This window comes from Malus domestica, chromosome 08, assembly GCF_042453785.1.
Source record: "Malus domestica chromosome 08, GDT2T_hap1".
Classification (NCBI taxonomy): Eukaryota; Viridiplantae; Streptophyta; class Magnoliopsida; order Rosales; family Rosaceae; genus Malus; species Malus domestica.
Genome location: NC_091668.1, coordinates 18,671,743 through 18,692,795, shown reverse-complemented (window position 1 = coordinate 18,692,795; position 21,053 = coordinate 18,671,743). Strand labels below are relative to the sequence as shown.

At 37.6% G+C, this 21,053-nt stretch overlaps 2 protein-coding genes across 2 annotated transcripts; both read right to left on the bottom strand.

The window, feature by feature from the left end:
• Positions 1 to 14,060: 14,060 nt before the first annotated feature.
• LOC139198075 (uncharacterized) lies at positions 14,061 to 14,492 on the bottom strand. The gene is made up of 2 exons (XM_070826332.1): positions 14,207 to 14,492; positions 14,061 to 14,143 (listed from the first exon to the last, which is right to left on the bottom strand). Exons 1-2 carry the CDS (start codon positions 14,490 to 14,492, stop codon positions 14,061 to 14,063), a joined length of 369 nt encoding a protein of 122 aa, XP_070682433.1.
• A 2,730-nt stretch (positions 14,493 to 17,222) lies between these two features.
• LOC139198074 (uncharacterized) lies at positions 17,223 to 18,714 on the bottom strand. The gene is made up of 2 exons (XM_070826331.1): positions 18,574 to 18,714; positions 17,223 to 18,059 (listed from the first exon to the last, which is right to left on the bottom strand). The coding sequence occupies exons 1-2, from the start codon at positions 18,712 to 18,714 to the stop codon at positions 17,223 to 17,225; spliced, it is 978 nt and encodes a 325-aa protein (XP_070682432.1).
• Between the last annotated feature and the right edge of the window lie 2,339 nt (positions 18,715 to 21,053).

Sequence of the window (21,053 nt, the reverse complement as noted above, 5' to 3'; positions counted from 1 at the left end):
ATGTTTCATTAAAAATCTCTGAGGCAATTGTTGGAAGGTCTAGGTTGTGTTTTATTTGGTTTTGTTTTGTTTGTTTTGTTTCACTCGAGGACTAGCAAAAGCTAAGTGTGGGGGAATTTGATAGGAGCATATTTATGCGACTTAGTTAGCTTGTTTCTTGGCATTTATGTTGTTAGTTCGTAGTTATTTTAGTATTTTAAGCTATTTTTGTGTGTTTGTACGTCCAAAGGGTTAATGTGGCAAAGAAGTGCATTTTGGAGCATTTTTGGGCATGGAATGGATAACATATGCTTGGAGCAAAAGGAATGGACGAAATTTGAAGTTTGTGCATCATCCTCTCCCTATAAATAACCATTTTAGCACACTCATTTCACCCAACACATCCATTCACCTACCACTACATCCACTCATTTCACCCAACACATCCACTCATTACAACCACCCAACACATTTACCTACCACTAAATCCACTCATTTCACCCAACACATCCATTCACCTACCACTACATCCGCTCATTTCACCCAACACATCCGCTCATTTCAACCACCCAACACATTCACCTACCACTACATCCATTCATTACCACCACCCACTACATCCTCTCCCTATCCTATAAATATAACCATCCAAAGACACATTTGGTGGGGACAATTTAGGGAAAAGGGAGGAAGACACATTTTGCCGCAAGGCAGAGTCTTTTCTTCTTAACCATTCTACAAATTCCCACAACAAAAACACAATTCCATGCACCTTCATTTCCCTTTCCTTGTCGTGACCTCCATCCAACCTAAACAAATTTAGCCATTCCCTTCCATATATCCATATGCATCCATCAAACCACACCTTGTGCCGCAACAAAGAGAAGAAGGAGGACCCTTGGACGTGCTTGCCATTCAAGTTGGATTGTTGGAGCGCTTTTAGGTGTTTTCATTCTTTTGTTTTCAATCTCTAAATTTGTTTATCTTTGCTTTGTAAGTATGAGGAACTAAACTCCCCTTAGCTAGGGGGAATTCAAAGCCATGAACATACTTGCAATATGAATTGATTACCTTCAGTTGTGATTTCATAAGTTGTGAATTCAATTTGTTTAACTGCTTGATTGATAACTTATTCATGTATGTTTATTAAGAGTGCACACTTAGTTTGCATGCATGAATATGATGCTAGAGTATAAGGGAGTTTCACCTAATAGTTACAAACTTATATTCACAAGTAGTGAAGGTCGCTTATAAACGATCGCGTTAAATGAATTCTTGGCAGGAGTTTCATGCTCATCATAGTAACGAATGCCTCGTCAATACTTATAGTTTTCATAATGCTTAATGATCTTTGATTGTATCTTTATTGTGCTGTTCACAAAAAGGACTTTTGAAGAATGCTTGAATTGTTGTATGCGCTTTCCCATCCAATTTAATAACTTAAGGAGAACTTGAAGGTTAATTTAAGCGGACTTAATTAAGCTGGGGTGTTGAGTTTCATGATTTATCGAAAGAACAACTGAAAATTGGTTTATGTGCAAGTGTGTCATGTGTGGAGAAGAACCCTCTAGCTAGCCCATCATCCATAGTTTACCCAAATTCGTCCAAAATTTGTTTTAGTTTACAATCTGTTTGTTTTGTTTTCAAATTCGTCAAAATCAAATCCCCCTTTACTTCAAAGTGTTTTATTAGTCAAAATCTCTTTTGATTTGTGTTTTTAAGTGTCCCTTAGAGTCAGTTTAGAGTCTAATTCATTGTTTTAAGCTGTTTTGAGTCTTTTAAACTAGTTTTGAGTCTTTTTAGTTTGTATTGCATCTTTTGAGTCTAGTTTGGTGTTTTAAACTTAATTTTATGTTTTTAAGTCAGTTTAGAGGTTATTAGCAAGCCCTCCTAATCCCCGTTCCAGAACGATCCCTACTTACATTCTTTACTACAATTGATACAAGAGGGTTTAATTTGTGTGTTAAGTAATTTTCGCATCATTTAGCTCCTCATGTTTGCAATTAAATGAAGATAATTAAATTTAAACATTGAAACAATGGATAGAATACACCTAGAAACGCTCCAACAATCCAACGTCTTGAATGGCAAGCACGACTCCAAGGGTCTCCTTTCCTATCTTCTTGCAAAGCTGCGGCACAATGGGATGAATGTGTATGAGTGATGTATGGGACGAATTTGTGATGGAAGGTGGGTAATTTCTGAGTGCTGCGGCACTTTATATTTATAGGGAGAATGTAAGGTACGGCTAGGGTGAGTAGGAAGAGAATTAGGACTCCAAATCATCAAGGAATAATGTCACATCCCGGCCTGGGGTCCACCACATCTCGGGCCTGCTCCACCACCGTAGCACGATATTGTCCGCTTTGGGCCCCGACCACGCCCTCACGGTTTTGTTTCTGGGAACTCACACGAGAACTTCCTAGTGGGCCACCCATCATGGGAGTGCTCTCGTGCGCTACTTACTTAACTTCAGAGTTCCGATGGAACCTGAAGCCAGTGAGCTTCCAAAAGGCCTCGTGCTAGGTAGGGATGGGAATATACATTTAAGGATCACTTCCCTGGGCGATGTGGGATGTCACAATCCACCCCCCTTAGGGGCCCGACGTCCTCGTCGGCACACCACGGCCAAGGTTAGGCTCAGATACCAAATTGTCACATCCCCGCCTGGGGTCCACCACATCCCGAGCCCGCTCCACCACCGTAGCACGATATTGTCAACTTTGGGCCCCGACCACGCCCTCACGGTTTTGTTTCTGGGAACTCACACGAGAACTACCCAGTGGGTCACCCATCATGGGAGTGCTCTCATGCACTACTCGCTTAACTTCAGAGTTCCGATGGAACCCGAAGCCAGTGAGCTCTCAAAAGGTCTCGGGCTAGGTAGGGATGGGAATATACATTTAAGGATCACTCCCATGGGCGATGTGGGATGTCACAAATAATGATACTTCTAATCAGATTCTAGGGAGGAAAAGAATTAATGTGTTTAGATGGATTAGGACTTCTAAATTCAGATGGGAAAAATTTAGAATAGGGTAAGGACTCATTTTGCAGCTGGAGATAAGGTAGGATAAGATAAGATAAGGTTAGTTTGGATAAGATAAGGTTGGATAAGGTTTTGGATAATGTTCTTTCTTTTTGGCCGATTCCTTATCTTTTTTGTCTTGAATTTATTTTCTTCATCTTTTCAGCACATTCCTTGCCTCTTGAACTTCAAAAATGTCCATCCACCTTGCTCCATGCATGTGCTATCCATTCTTGGCCCAAAACTGCTCCAAATTGCACTTTCTTGCCAACTTTGTCATTTGGACCTATAAACACGTGAAAATAGCTTAAATCACTATAATAAACAAAAACTAACTATGAAAGTGCAAGAAAATAAGTTAACTAAGTCGCATAAATATGTTCCTATCAGAAATGCACATGCATGAACAAACCTTTTGAAGTGAGATGCGTCCCTTCCTTTTACATTTCTTCATAGTAGACACAACCCATAAATAGAGAACATCGTAAAGCTAGATTAAGCATGTGGTACCTTCACAATGTTGACAAGGAAAGCCAAACCTAAAAGTCTAGACTTCACAATCTCCCCCTTTGGCTTTCTTTGACAAAATACCCCAATCCTAAAGCTAGTTTCACTCACCCACACTCAAGAAGTGAACAAAGGAATGGATCCTGCAAAACAACAAATTTTGACAAGAACAAGTGAAATTTATCATGGGTGGCCAGCTTGCAAGGTAATAAAACACAACTAAATTTTTTTTCCCCTATTTTGTCATGGTAAGACAAGGACAAAGCAGAGTATCATAGCAATTTTCAACTTTGCAGCATATCACAATGCGAGAACAACAAAAGCATAACAGATAAGGAATAAGCATTATATCATATGAGCATGTCCAAGCAAAGTGAAGCAAGTAAGCACATGTAAGTATCCAACTCTCCCAAAAAGGATCCATGTAATGGTGATAAACTCCTCCAGAATTGATGCTTTTCATTTAAACATACTCCCCCATAATTCTGAATCATGACTTCATTTATCTGACAAGGGACAGTGACTCAACAGAAAAATGAGATGCCCATTGACACATAAATTTGAGTATAAGCATAGAAAAATGTACCCAAATAACCGAATGTAGCTCATTAAGATGATAAAAATCAAGATAACAGTTGAATCTTTGCAAAAAAAAACTACAACTAAAGCATAAGCCATGAAAGGGATAAGAAAAAATAGTTTGAATATTGATAAGCTTCCAAGAGATATTGATAAGACAAGTGTTCGGCAAAATAATATGCAATGCAATTCTCAAGAGACAACTCTTCAAGGGTATACAAAGACAGTAATACATAGTTGAACACTTGCTCATGATGCAACTATGATGTGACAAGGTAAAGGTATAGGATTGGTGACAGCCATCTTGAAATCGTAAAACCAACCATTTAATCTCAAAAGCATTTTCAAAATTAACCAAGCTTTTAATAATCCATTGACCTTTTAACCAAGCTTTTAATAATCCATTGACCTTTAGAAACAACACTTCCTATAATATGGACAATGGGCAAGACTCGCAAAAAGTAAGGTATAAGCCTTGAAAGAAAAACCAACTTTGGTGAGGAACTTTGAGTAAGGCATCAATTTGAGAAATGTCAAGGTCATTTGAATGAGGTGAAAATTTGATGAATCACCATTGATATTTAAGAGAATTTGATACATGACCTACAGAGGGGGATCTTGAAGCACTAAACATGACATAGCATGGAAGGCCAAAATGAGGGGATTTTCCCATTTGATAATATATACTTTCTTTTGAAGATGGCCTTTCATAAAACATTCTCCCATTTGAATTTTTGTTTTAATTTTGGGGAGAGGACAAAAAGAAGAGAGTTGGCACATGGTCCAAATTATAGAGTAAGTAAAGTTACTACCACTCACTTAGAACCAAAGCAACATTAAATTCAAAAACACCACTAGATTTGGATGATTGGAAAAATATTTTTCAAAGGCCATCTAAGATAATTGGGAAAACCTTTGACATCACAATGAAAAATTACCCAAGGCTAATCCACATATCTCTAATAATGTATGAAAGATAAGAGATGCATATAGAGAGCAAAATGAGATTATCTGATGAGATAACTGTCTACACAAAAACACGCACAGAGGCTCAACAAAAAATTCATCTCTTAGAAGCAGGGCTATAAACCTATTCAATTCATATCAGAAAGACCAATACACCATCAAAGATCTTCGTACCTTCGATTATCTAGGGCTTTAGTGAATATGTCAGCTAGCTATTTTTCAATTGGCACAAAAGTTGAGGTAAGAATTTTACATCCACAAGATCTTTATTGAAATGATGCCTTATATGAATATGTTTGGTTCTTGAATGTTGGACAGGGTTCTTGGATATATCAATAGCACTCATAGCGTCACAATAAATAAGAAAGGTGGATTAAGAGATACAATAGTCACTGAGCATTTGCTTCATCCACATTAATTGAGTGCAATAGCTTCCAACTGCAACATATTCAGCCTCAATTGTGGACAAGAAGACACAGTTTTGCTTCTTGATATGCCAAGCTACCAGATTGTTTCCAACATAAAAAGCTCTCCCAGAAGTACTTTTTTGATCATCAATGCACCTAGATATTTGATAATCCTCTTAACTGCCAATAGATGAGACTCCTTAGGACAACTTTGAAACTGAGCACACACCTAATTGTAAAGGCAATATCTGGTCTACTTGCAGTCTAACAGATTCAAGATGAGCACCATGAGCGAAGGTTATCAAACTTAACACCTTCAAGTTGAGAGTATCCTTGAGCAACATGCCTGGCCTGATTTCTGATCATATTTCCTGACTCATCAGACTTGTTCTTGTAAATCCATTTTGTCTGAATAACATTAGTGTTCAATGGATGATCAACAAGGGACCAGACTTCATTCCTCTCAAACTGATTCAGCTTTTCCTGCCTAGCCAAGATCCATTCTTCATCAGTTAAAGCATATTTAATATTCTTAGACTCAATCTAGGAGACATAGCAAACATTTGCAACTTTATCAGCTATTTGTCTTCGAGTTCTAACGCCTTTGTCAATCAGACCCACAATTTCTTCATCATGATGGCCTATGACCCACTTCATTTGTCTTTGAATAAGTCACCAGAAACTTGATTAACACTTAATTCACTTTGATTGTTACTTTCTGACACCATACTTAACTTAACAGAAGCATCACTATTATCCTTAAAGGGAAATAACACATCATCATTTCCAGCTCCCAAAGAGGGAGAGACATCAGTGTCATCAATCTTAACATTTATGGACTATATGATGGTATTTATTCTCAGACTGTAAACTTTATAAGCCTGACTTGTTTTGGAGTACCCTTATAAGATTCCTTCATCACTCCAAGTATCAAATTTTGTTAGATGTTCTCGATCACGTAGATTATAACAAACACTCCTAAAGGCCTTGAAATAATTTACCATTGGCTTCTTACCCTTCCAGAGTTCATAAGGTGTCACATTAGTGCCATGTCTGAAAACACTTTATTTGAGATTTAGCAAGCGATGTTCATGGACTCGGCCTAAAAGTGTTTTGTCAAGTTTTTGATGTTAAGTAGCACCCTAGTCATCTATATCAAAACATGATTTTTCCTTTCCACTACACCATTTTGTTGAGGGGTGATTGGAGCAAAAAATTCCTGCTTAATGTCATTTATTAAAAAGAAATCGTCAAAGTGAGCATTCTCAAATTCGATTCCATGGTCAATTATGATTCATACTAGAACAGGATGGCTAGACAAAGATTCATTTAACATTACTCTGTACATAGTAAGGAACTGTTGAAAGGTATTAGATTTTTCCCTTAAAAAGCATACCCAAGTGAATCTAGAATAGTCATCCACAATTAACAAGATGTACTTCTTGCAACCAAGAGATAAGGTCTAAATTGGCCCAACAAGATCCATATGAATCAATTGAAGAGGCTTGGTTGTTCCAATGTCATTCACTTTCTTGTGAGCCACCCTAGATTGCTTTCCTAATTGGCATGATCCACAAACATAGGAGTCAAAAGCAGAAAGAGGTCGCAGCCCCCTAACAACCTCATGTTTTGACAATTTCTTCAGGTATTTAAGGTTCACAAGTCCAAGTCTCTTATGCCACAATAGAATAGTTTCATCAATAGCTTTATTACACTTGGATTATTCAGCAACTGTAGAGACATCAATAATGTAGCAATTGTTTCAAGATCTCGGGAATATAATCAAGTTCTTTCCATGTTCATCCACAATGTGGCAACCTCTTTTAGAGAAACACACTTTATCAGCCACATCATCACATAACTAGTTAATGCTAATGAGATTTGACTTTAACCCATCAACATAGCTAACATTTTCAAGCTTAGGTAATTCAAGGATCTTGACATCACCTTTCCCTGTGATATGAGACTTGTCTCCACTACCAAACACAACATTACCGCCAATAAAATGAGCAAAGGATGAGAAAGCCTTCTTGTCTCCAATCATGTGATAAGAGCACCCACTATCAAGATACCACACATTTGGTTTGGTAACTGATAGAGCATTTAGAACAACAAGGCACCTGTTGAAGACTTTCTAAATCCATTTGGAGCGATGTCTCTTCCTTTCCATACTGGATGATTGCACAAGTTAAGCAATTCTGTTGACTTCATTAACCAGTCGATCTACCTGATTTTTCAGAGTATCATTCTTCCCAGAGTAAAGTTTCCTACACTTCAGACGAATGTGGCCAAATTCACCACAATGATGACATGTGGGAATAAATCTAGACTTTGAGTTTTCAGATAACTCCCAAATGTTGTTGATGTCTCTTCCTTTATTGTTGAGAAATCTTATCAACTGGTTGACCAACAATGGTAGTTTCATCAATAGGTTAGCCCAACCCTAAAGCATCATTAGTTAACATTTCAATTCTTTCATAGAAAGCTAAGAAGGTCTCAGAATCTTTCATCCTCAAGTCCTCAAACTTTGAAAGAGTCATTTGAAGTTTGAGATCCCTAACTTGTTTATCTCTTTCATGAAGAATTTTGAGCTTGTCCCAAGCTTGCTTGGCCATTGTGCAATATCAAATATATGCGAATTGAGTTGGAGAAATGGCAGTGACAATGGCATTTCTTGCTTTTCTATTTGCCATGGCAGAAGAAACTTCACCAGGAGACCATTCTCCTTTAGATTTAACCACATATTCACCATTTACATTTCTTGACGGTGCTTTCCATTCCAGGGTGAGATAGTCAACATCAATTAAGTCCTAAGTTTCTAGAAAGATTTGAAACTTTTCACTCAATGCAACATAATTAGGTCCATCAAACAATGGAGGAATATTACAAGATGTACCAACACAATCATGGTCCATGGTGAGATTCCACCCAATACCAGTAAATTCCAAAGATGACTTTATGTATATTTAAAGCAAGGCTCAGATACTAATTGAAATTGGTACCAGGCGGAATATCTTGTATATAAAAATGATAATCTGCTAGACTGACTAGTCAAGCCTACTAGTCAACTAAGATAGAATTGTTAGTCGATAAATCAAAGATTAAATAGCCAATTTTAAATACCAAAAGTTATCCTAGTTAGCAAGACCTCAGTTCGTTCCAAGTTATTAATGTGTCAAGTGAGCAAGGTTGTGAGCACATACTAATTAAATACTCAAGTGATACATGTAGCATGTAGTTATGTGGGATATATGGAACACTATAAATAACTTTGAACATAAGATGTTTTTGGCCGGAAAAATCCACCTGTGGGTTAAAAAAAGGGGACTCTCCACTTAGTCCAATCCATTAGTATAATCAGGGTTCTTACAAAGTACCATGCAAAGCTCAATTCCTAGACCTAGTCTTTGGAGCAGCTTTACCTTTGTGCAACTTGGCCTCACACAAGATAGATTATTTTGGTCTTCACGAAGTGGCAGCTCCTCATAAGCTCTTTACCTTATCGCACCAAGACGAGCACACGAACTATGTATATGATGATATGGCAATGATATGCAGATCAGGATTCAAATGTCTAGTTAGTTTCTCCAGTCAAACTGTTGAAGAAAGAAACTGACGAAAATCCTAAAATGGGTTAGTTTTAAAGATTTGAAACTAGAAACACTTAACCACAAATTTAATGCAAAACCAAAGACAATGCAACCCTATTCTTCAATGATTGGGTGTTTAATGCATGAAGGAAGGTTATGCAACTAGGGTTTCATAAATGAGGAGGAGGAAAAATAAATGCTTTATCTCTCTCTAAACAATATAATCTAAAAACCCCAAAGGAGAAAAGAAACCCTAGCCATGGATATAATAAAAAAGGATGTTTCATTTTAGCTAGCAAGGACAAGAGAAAAGTGTCACCTTGCAAAACAATCTAGGCAGATCCACGGCAAAAAGCTGGTAACCAACAAAAAGGTGTCAGTCAACCTATGTTAACAGATCTTAATTTACGTGCCCAACTTGCTAGAAATCTACACGCAAGCCTGACTAGACAACTAAGCTAGTCCGAATGAAGTAGGAATGTAGACATGAAATGCACATGCATGAACAAACCTTTTGAAGTGAGATGCGTCCAATCCTTGTATATTTCTCCACAGTAGACATAACCCATAAATAGAGAACAACTTAAAGCTAAATTAAGCATGTGGTACCTTCATAATGTTGACAAGGAAAGCCAAACCTAAAAGTCTAGACCTCACAATATCATTCGGTGCACATCTGTCGAAGTAGAGCATGCATGTTGGTGCATCCCTGCCTAAGCAAGGCACCACCATTCGATAGACTTCAACCAAACTAGATCTATCCCATTCAGTACCTCCCAACTGAATTGTTGGGGCATATTTCTCTCACAAGTGTGGTAGTAATTAGATCTAAGAAGTTTGGTAAACTTTCATTCTCTACATTGCTGCTTCGAAACCGAGTTAGAAACAAGTAAGGACGAGAAAAGTATTCTCTGATGTGAAAATTACTTGACACACAAATTAAACCCTATTGATGACAATTGTAGCAAAGATGTAAGTAGGGATCGTTCTAAATTGGGGATTAACTAGGGCTGCTAATCTACTCAAATTAAACTCTAAAACACTAAACTAGACTTAAAAACACAAGAATAGACTCTATAGACTCTAAACTGACCTAAGACACTCAAATCTGCAAAACTAAATGAAATTGACTCAATTCTAGACCTAACAATTGATTTGGACGAAAATAAAACTCAAAGTGACTTAAAAGACTAAAAGGAAACAGATTATAACTTAACTAACTCCAAACACACTTAACAGACTCAAAACAGCACAATACTAACAATTAGACTAAAACAAACTTTAGGGATTAAATTGGACAAATTTAAGACTAAATTGAGACTCAACAATGTCTATGGACTAACTCTAACCTATATTAACTTAAAACACTCTAAAGAACCTAATTAGGACAGATTCTGACCTAAAAACACTAAATAGAAAGAATGGATTGTTTTTGACGAAATTGAATTAAAACTAAACAAATAGCAAAACAAAGTAAACTAAAACGAAATTGAGATGAATTCAAGGGTGAAAGGCTAGTTAGAGGATCCTTCTCCACACATGAACATATGCAACATAAATCGATTTCCAGTATTGTTTCTTTTAACCACGAACTACAATGCCCAAAATTAATCGCGAACGCACAAATTAACTCTCAGATTTCCCTAAATTCATTGAATTGGATGAATGCATGCGACAATCCAAATCATTCTTCTCAAGTTCCCTATATGAACAGCATGATAGAGATACATTCAAGGATCATTAAGTTCCATGGAAATCATAAGCATTGACAAGGCAATTATAACTATGAACTGCATGATACTCTTGCTAAGAATCTACTTAACACGATTGTGACTAACAATCTCCACTACTTGTAATTATAAATTCCTAACGATTAGGTGAAAGTCCCTTATAATTTAGCATCAGATTCATGTATGCAAACTAATTGGCCTCCTTTATCAACACACAAGAATAAGTTATTAATCAAATAGATAAGTAAATTGCATTCATGTTTTACGAAATAATAACAGAAGGGAATCAATTCGTATTAAACATATGTCCAGGGCTTCGAATTCACCACTAACTAATAAGAATTTAGTTACACATGTTCATAGCAATTGAAAAGCAAATTGAAATAAACATTGAAACTGAAACGAGGGAAGAAAAAACTCTTAGAACTCCCAAGTATGCAGATGGCTTGTGCACAAGGTCCTCATTCATCAATGGAATGCACGGCAAGGATCTTCTTCTTCTCCAAAGGTGCGGTAGAGATGTAGGTGTAGAATGGTGCTTTGTGATGTAGAATGGTGTTTAGGGTTGCGACACTAATGTTTCTGAATGGTATGAGGGTGGTCATGAATTTAGGCTTAAAACACATATATATAGGTAAGGCAAAACCCTAGGGTTAATCAGATTAGGGTTACGAATCAGCACATTAAGAGAATTAGGGCCTTAGGGTGCGGCATAAGGGTTTACATCCACTAAGGAGAGGGTTTGGCCCAATTAATTTCAGAAAAGGATTTGTATAACCCAAATCCAAAAGGAATAAGGCCTAATAAATCAGAACCCATAAAGGAAAAGGGATAGAGAGCTGCGGCACTGATTTGGAGGGAATGGGAATTGCTTGCAAGGCAAGGCAAAAGCCTTCTAGAAGGGAAATAGCACCTCTTTTGTAGGGATTCTAGAAACAATGTGTTTTGTGGCTGATTTGGGACTTCTAGAAGGGAATGCTTCTAGAAATAGGTTCTAGAAATATATATTTAGGTCCCCTTGTAGCTAGGATTAAGCCATGATAAGATAAGGATAGGATAAGATAAGAAAATGTTAGTTTGGATAAGATAAGGTTAGATAAGGTTGTGGATAATGTTTACTCTTTTGAGCTTATTCCTTATCTTCTTTGTCTTGAATTTAATTTCTTCATCTTCTTATTAGATTACTAGCCTTTTGAACTCCAAATTCGTCCGTCAATCTTGGCCCATACATGTGCTATCCATTTAGTGCCCAAAATTGCTCCAAAATGCTTCAAAATGCACTTTCTTGCCATCTTTGTCATTTAGACCTACAAACACACGAAAATAGCTTAAAACACTATAATAACCACAAACTAACTACGAAAACGCAAGAAAACAAGCTAACTAAGTCGCATAAATATGCTCCTATCAAATTCCCCCACACTTAGCTTTTGCTAGTCCTCGAGCAAAACAAACAAAACATAACCTAAACCTTCCAACATTCGCCTCAGGGATTTCCAATGAAACATGACACATTAAAAATCACTACTCACTTAGATTTTAGTTATCTTTGCCCTCGAGCACATACTTAATCACTGTCACCACTCACCCGTCACCGGATATACTCTCTATTTTCACACAGATTTTCTGACTACACTCCCTATACTACGTATATGTGAGAAGATTGTTGTAAACATGAAAACTAATACTCACATATGTTATCATCAAAGAAAGCAATTTCTGGAGTTATTAACATAAACATGTATATGATCTCATGAATGGAATGCCACTACTTAGACGCGAGAACTAGGGATACCATATGCTTATACCAATCCCAAACTCCACAGATTGAAACACACAACAACCAAGATTGAAGTCTAAGGGTTGTAACGGGGCTAATGGTATTGGCTAACAAAGAAAGGTTAAGGATAAACAAAGGTTCTTAAAGCAATAGTAAGCAAGGTAATGAAATCAACTTAGAATTCACTCTTGAATGCAGCAAATAACTTGAAACACTAAGGGGATTTCGTACAACTTAGGGTCATATTCAAACTTTTTGGACCCTTTCTTCAACAACCAATACTTGTAAGTTCTTTCTCACTTATTTCACAACTTTTTCTTTTTCTTTTTCTTTTTCTTTCTGTTTTTTTTCTTTTTTTTTTCTACCCGTGCCCTATTTCTTCCCCCACACTTGATTTTTGCAATATATGTGATCAAAAGGAATTTCCTTTAAGTCATGCTCCACTATACTTTAAGAGCAAGGGTGTGGATAGTCCTATTCTAGGCTAGGTAGGGATAATGTGGCTAACAAAGAAAATAGGCTAATTAAGGCTCAAAGGGGTTAAACCTATAAAAACAAATGCATGGAATGAAGGCTTTTTGGCTCTGGTGGTAACTACTAACAACTTCATCTTGTTATATGTTATGCACTCAATTTTAGTTTTGAATGAGCTAGGCATGAGTTCTAGTATTTGGAACTAAAGTGATAAAACGCATTCTAAGTAGCAACTAAGCAAAGGATAATGAGATCATGCAACGACTTTCGAAAACAAGAAATCACAGATTAATGACTCTCCAATTAAAGTTTAGGCTCAAGTCTCTCAGGGATGTAGCGTTTGTTTAAGTTCCTTCCTTCAAGCATGTTACAAAAACTGATTTTTTTCCTTTGTGATTACATGTGAATTCGTAAACGTTAACTACAGCCAAGCATAAACCAAAGAGTATATCAAACTTCCAGCCATGTTTGTAACTTTCTTTAACAATCATGCAATTAAAAACCAAATCCTCATCATTGTGTTGGAAGGTACCCTAAGACACAACCAAACACACAAAAATAACTTAAAAACAACTCTTTTTGGGTTTTTCAAAAACTTTTTCCACTTTTTTTGTCAAATTTTCGTATTTTCTGTCAAAGACACACTAAAACACTTAAAAACAATGAAAAACAACTCTAGTTATGCTAGGTGATAAAAACCCACGAATTTGCAATAAAAACACTTGTTTACCCCCTACACTTAAACCAAACATTGTCCTCAATGTTTCAAACATAGACTCACACATAAACAAGCAAACAACACAACTAACAAACACGACTATCATGGCAAAGGAAAAGCAAGAAAGAGTAGAGTTTAAGAACGCAAATCTGGTTATGGAGCTCGAATTCCTTCAATCCCTCATTTGAACACATGGGTTGCCTCCCAAGAAACGCTTTCTTTAACGTCTTCTAGCCGGACGATACCTCCGTTTAAGCTTGAATAGGGCCCACGACATGGAGGGGTATGTCTTCCACGGCATGCTACTCAAATGTCTCATACCAGGGCTTCAAACGGTCTCCATTGACCTTGAATTCATGTCCCGTTTTCAAACTTTGAATTTGGACTGCACCATGAGGAAAAATATTAGTAATAATAAAAGGTCCAATCCATTTAGAACACAACTTACCCGGAAACAACCGAAGATGGGAATTGAAGAGTAACACTTTCTGCCTTATAGAGAATGTCTTACCACGAATCATCTTGTCAAGGGTGGCCTTTGTTTTCTCCTTGTAAATGAAAGTGTTCTCATAAGCTTCATTCCTAATCTCCTCAAGCTCATTCAATTGCAATTTCCTATGGATTCCAGCGGCATCAATGTCTATATTGAATGCTTTGACAGCCCAATGTGCACGATGCTCCAACTCAACCGGAAGATGACATGGTTTCCCATAGATGAGGCAAAATGGGGACATCTCAATTGGTGTTTTGTAGGCCGTTCTATATGCCCACAAAGCATCTTCAAACACAAGCTCCAATCTTTCCGAGTTGGTACAACCGTCTTCTCCAAAATTTGCTTGATTTCCCTATTCGAAACCTCGGCTTGCCCACTTGTTTGAGGATGATAAGGTGTTGAAACCTTATGCGTGACATTGTACTTCTTGAGCAACGCCTCAATTGTTCGATTACAAAAATGGGATCCTCCATCACTAATGAGTAGTCTTGGCATTCCAAACCTTGCAAATATGTTAGTCTTAATAAAATCTGCAACCACTTTAGAATCATTAATACGGGTGGCTTTTGCTTCTACCCATTTCGACGCATAATCCACAGCAAGTAGTATTTAAAGAAAACCATGTGAGGAAGGAAAAGGACCCATGAAATCTATACCCCAAACATAAAAAATCTCAACAGAATATATAGGGTGTTGCGGCATTTGGTCTTTTGAAGTTATATTACCCATTCTTTGACAACGATCATATGTTATACAAAAGGTTCTAGCATCTTTAAAGATAGTAGGCCAATAAAATCCACATTCTAAAACCTTATGTGGTGTGCGTTGTGTGCCAAAATGACCCCCACATGCATAAGTGTGACAAAAAGTTAAAATCGAATGAAACTCGGAATCATGCACACACCTACGTAGAATCTGATCAGGGAAATGTTTCCACAAATAAGGGTCATCCCAAACATACAACCGTGCATCTTTCTTGAGTTTATCACGTTCGTGCTTATTTAGGGTGCTTGGGACATGCTTAGTGACCAAATAATTAACTAGATTGGCATACCATGGCTCACTTACCTTAATGGACAGCAGCTACTCATCTGGGAATGTCTCTGGGATGGGCACAGCATTGGCATCTTCTTCATGCACCATTCAACTCAAGTGGTCAGCCACAACGTTTTCACTTCCTTTCGTGTCCCGGATTTCCACGTCAAACTCTTGGAGAAGTAATATCCAACGAATAAGCCTTGGCTTGGCTTCCTTCTTTGTGAGAAAATACTTCAAAGCTGCATGATCAGTGTAAATAATAACTTTAGTTCCAAGAAGATATGAACGAAACTTATCTAAAGCAAATACAACAGCAAGAAGTTCTTTTTCAATGGTGGAATAATTCAATTATGCATCATTCAAGGTCCGGGATGCATAATATATGACATGTGGCTTCTTGTCCCTCATTTGTCCCAAAACAGCCCTTAATGCATAATCTGAGGCATCGCACATAAGCTCAAAGGGAAGGCTCCAATCTGGTGGGACTATGATGGGGGCCGAAGTTAGCTTTTCTTTGAGGTGATTGAATGCCTTCTCACAGTCATCATCGAACTTGAATGTCACATCCTTTTGAAGAAGTCGGCAAAGGGCTTAGGAAATCTTGGAAAAATCTTTGATGAATCGCCTATAGAATCCTGCATGTCCAAGAAAAAAACGAACCTCTCTCACCGAAGTGGGAGAGGGTAAGTAGCGTACAAGATCTATTTTTGATTTATCAACCTCTATTCCCTTTGCATAAACTATGTGACCTAAAACTATGCCTTGTTTAACCATAAAGTGACATTTTTCCCAATTCAAAACAAGGTTAGTTTCAATGCACCGGTTTAAGATTAAAGTGAGATTATCTAAACAACCATCAAACGAATCACCAAAGACACTAAAATAATCCATTGAAACCTCAATGATCTTTTCCACAAAATCTGAGAATATACTTACCATGCGTCTTTGGAATGTGGCTGGTGCATTACACAAACCGAATGGCATTCGACGATAAGCAAAAGTGCCAAATGGAAGAGTAAAAGTAGTATTTTCTTGATCATTTGGAGCTATAACAATTTGATTATATCCCGAATAACCATCTAGAAAGCAATAAAAATAATGACCGGCTAACCTTTCAAGCATTTGATCAATGAACGGCAAAGGGAAGTGGTCCTTCCTTATGGTGGCGTTTAGCTTCCTATAGTCAATGCACACTCTCCAACCGGTTTGGATACGTGTAGGCACAAGCTCATTCTCTGCATTCTTCATCACAGTGACTCCTGATTTCTTTGATACAACTTGAACCGATGGTACCCAACGACTATTTGAGATTGGGTAAATGACTCCACAATATAGAAGCTTGATAATCTCCTTCTTCACAACTTCCATCATTGGAGGGTTAAGTCGACGTTGAGCCACTTGAGTCGGTTTAACCCCTCCTCTAGAAGTATGCGATGCATGCAAGTTGTAGGGCTAATTCCCTTAATGTCGGCTAATGTCCATCCAATTGCCGTTTTGTGCTCTTTCAACACCCGAATCAACTTTTCCTTCTCCAATGCCGTGAGTGATGACAACTTGTTAGTAGAAACAGGAATTGGAATTGGGTTAGGAGGCTTACCAAGATGTTGTGGCAATGACTCAAGGGTAGCAACCATCTCTCCTATTTCTGCACTAGGGGGCACGGCATAGGCATCATCATTATTGCCGTGAGTGTGCTCAATTACTGCCTTTGGTTTGTTAAGTCCCAATCCGTGTACAATGGTGGTTTCAAGAGGATCCCTCTCCAATGAGTCAAGGTAGTCCTGTTCCAAAGCATCAAATACATCAATAGAGAAACAAGAATGATCATCCTTAGGATATTTAATAAATTCAGAAATATTGAAATCAATAACATCCCCATCAAATTCCATTGTTAGTGTCCCTTTAAACACATATATCTTAGTGCGGGTTGTTTTCATGAAGGGTCTTCCAAGGAGGATCGGTGTGTAGAATGGGCTGAATCTTCCATCTCAAGCACATAGAAGTCCGCTGGAAATACTAAGTCATTAACCTGCACCAAAACATCTTCCAAAACCCCTTTTGGGTATGCATTAGAACGATTGGCTAATTGAATGATAACACCATCGTTTTTAAGCTCTCCTAGGTTCATAGATGCATAAATAGAGTATGGCATGACGTTAATGGATGCTCCTAGATCTAACATAGCATGCTCAAACTTGTTATTTCCAATAACACAAGGAATTGTAAAACTGCCTGGATCTTTGCATTTTGTTGGTAGTTTTCTTTGCAAAACAGCTGAAATATTCTCACTTACCTTTACAACTTCTTTGTTTGAAATCCTCTTTCCTGTTGTGCAAAGTTCCTTAAAAAACTTAGCATACCTTGGAACTTGTTTAATTGCATCAAGGAGTGGAATATTCACTTCCACCCTCCTAAATGTCTCAAGAATGTCCTTCTCATTCTCCTCATTCTTTGATTGCATAAATCTGCAAGGGAAAGGTGCATTGGGTGGAATAGGGTTAGAAGGAGTCAAAATTACATTATCCTTACCTGAATTGGACAGTTTAGTTGCACTAGGTGGCTGCGGCATTGAGACTTCTTTCCTTGCCGTGGCTTTGTCCAATTCATCCTCTTCAATTAGCAACCTTTCATCCTCGTTTTGACTTGGTCTAGACGTATTTGGCTTGATTCCCACCTCTTTTCTGCTTCTCAACGTAATAGCTTTAGTGGATTCGAAGCCTCTATTCGGATTCACAATGGTTGAACTAGAGAGTTTTCCTTCTTCATGAAACTGCCCCCATAAACTCAGAAATCTACCCTATTTGTTTCTTCACTTCACTCATCTCCTTAGCTTGATTTTGTTGGGCCTGTGTAAGTGAACTTAGTAATTGAAGAAGTGTATCATTATCTAATTTCGAACCTGAATTTTGTTAGGCAGATTGTGGTGGGACTTGTGGTGGTGCATATGGCCTTTGAAACACTCCAGGTGGTGTTTGCCGAAATCCCCCTTGTTGGGCAGGTTGATGTGGCTCTCTCCATTTGAAATTTGGATGATCTCTCCACCCCGGATTGTAAGTGTTGGAGTATGGATCGTTTCGTGGCTGATTTTAGCTCCCAAAACCCATGGCATTGGCAGATTCCCACCCTTCATTCTCAATCAATTGAGGGCATTGGTCATTAAGATGTCCTTGCATAGAACACACACCACAAAGACTTGGTCCTTGTATCTTCATCCCTTTAGCCATCTGAGACATAATAGAAGTGAGGTTAGTTAATTATGATTGAATGTCAGACATAGAACTTACCTCATTGACTTGTTGCCGTGAGGGGTCTCTTTGTCCAAGTCCTTCATATTGTTGTGCATTTAACGCTCGGTTGGCAATTAGGGCTTTTGCAGCCATTGGTGTTTTGTCAACCAATGCACCTCTCGCTGAAGCATCTAGCATTTGTCACTCAATTGGAAGAAGTCCTTCGTAAAAGTATTGAAGTAGAAGTTCTTCTTTCATTTGGTGCTGAGGACATGAGGCGACAAGAGCCTTAAAACGCTCATAGTATGCTAGAAAGGACTCTCCTTGGCTTTGTTGAATGCCACTAATCTTCTTCTTCAAGAGAATGACTCTCAAAGTGGGGAAGAACTTCTCTAAAAACGCCATTTTCATGCTTTCCCAAGAAGTGATCATTTTGAATGCTAATTCATAAAGCCAATCTTTAGCCTCATCCACAAGAGAGAATGGAAAGGCATTCATCATCAAAATGTTCCCATCGACATTGATGGGTGTCATGCTTGAACATACCACTTCGAACTCCTTAAGACGCTTGTTTGGATCTTCCATTGACAGCCCATGGTATTTGGGAATGTGATGCAACAAGCTTCACTTCAATTCAAACTCATTGGTCTTACCTTGAGTAGCCAATGGGTATTGAATGCAAAGGGGTATGACATTGGCCAACCCTGAGGCCGAGAGTTCTTTTATTGTACGATTGTCCACTACCATGACTTCTTCTTCTTCTTCAAATTCATATTCGGCCTCTGAACTTGAACTAGGTGGATTAGGTTCTGGTCGATTTCTTTTTCTTCTCAAAGTTCTTTCCAAATCATCGTCGAACTCCAAGATGTTTGCACTAATGTGTTAAGAACTACGAGTCATAAACTAGTACCTGAAACGAGGAAACAAACACAATCAGCAATTAGGTGGTACACATAGCAGAAAAACACAAACACACACAAACACATGGACTCACTTAAAATAAAACACAAAGACACGAAAATAAACAAGGGATTAGCAAGTTTGCTAATCCCCGGCAACGGCGCCAAAATTTGATGTGAAAATTACTTGACACACAAATTAAACCCTATTGATGACAATAGTAGCAAAGATGTAAGTAGGAATCGCTCTAAACCAGGGATTAACTAGGGCTGCTAATCTACACAAATTAAATTCTAAAACACTAAACTAGACTTAAAAACACAAGAATAGACTCTATAGACTCTAAACTAACTTAAGACACTCAAATCTGCAAAACTAAATGAAATTGACTCAATTCTAGACCTAACAATTGATTTGGATGAAAATAAAACTCAAAGTGACTCAAAAGACTAAAAGGAAACAAATTATAACTTAACTAACTCCAAACACACATAACAGACTCAAAACAGCACAATACTAACAATTACACTAAAATAGACTCTAGGGATTAAATTGGACGAATTTAAGACTAAATTGAGACTCAACAATGTTTATGGACTAACTCTAACCTATATTAACTCAAAACACTCTAAAGAACCTAATTATGACAGATTCTGACCTAAAAACACTAAATAGAAAGAAGGGATTGTTTTTGACGAAATGAATTAAAACTAAACAAATTGCAAAACAAAGTAAACTAAAACGAAATTGAGATGAATTCAAGGGTGAAAGGCTAGTTAGAGGATCCTTCTCCACACATGAACATATGCAACATAAATCGATTTCCAGTATTGTTTCTTTAAACCATGAACGACAATGCTCCAAATTAATCGTGAATGCCCAAATTAACTCTCAGATTTCCCTAAATTCATTTAATTGGATGAATGCATGCGACAACCCAAATCATTCTTCTCAAGTTCCCTATATGAACAGCATGATAGAGATACATTCAAGGATCATTAAGTTCCATGGAAATCATAAGCATTGACAAGGCAATTATAACTATGAACTGCATGATACTGTTGCCAAGAATCTACTTAACACGATTTTACTAACAATCTCCATTACTTGTAATTATAAGTTCCTAACGATTAGGTGAAAGTCCCTTATAATTTAGCATCAGATTCATGTATGCAAACTAAGTAGGCCTCCTTAATCAACACACAAGAATAAGTTATCAATCAAATAGATAAGTAAATTGCATTTATGTTTTACGAAACAATAACTGAAAGGAATCAATTCATATTAAACATATGTCCATGGCTTCGAATTCACCACTAACTAATAAGAATTTAGTTACACATGTTCATAGCAATTGAAAAGCAAATTGAAATAAACATTGAAACTGAAATGAGGGAAGAAAGAACTCTTAGAACTCCCAAAGATGCAGATGGCTTGTGCACAAGACCCTCCTTCATCAATGGAATGCACGGCAAGGATCTTCTTTTTCTCCAAAGGTGCGGTAGAGATGTATGCTGGTGTAGAATGGTGTTTTGTGATGGAGAATGGTGTTTAGGGTTGCGACACTAGTGTTTCTGAATGGTATGAGGGTGGTGACGAATTTAGGCTTAAAGCACATATATATATAGGCAAGAGAA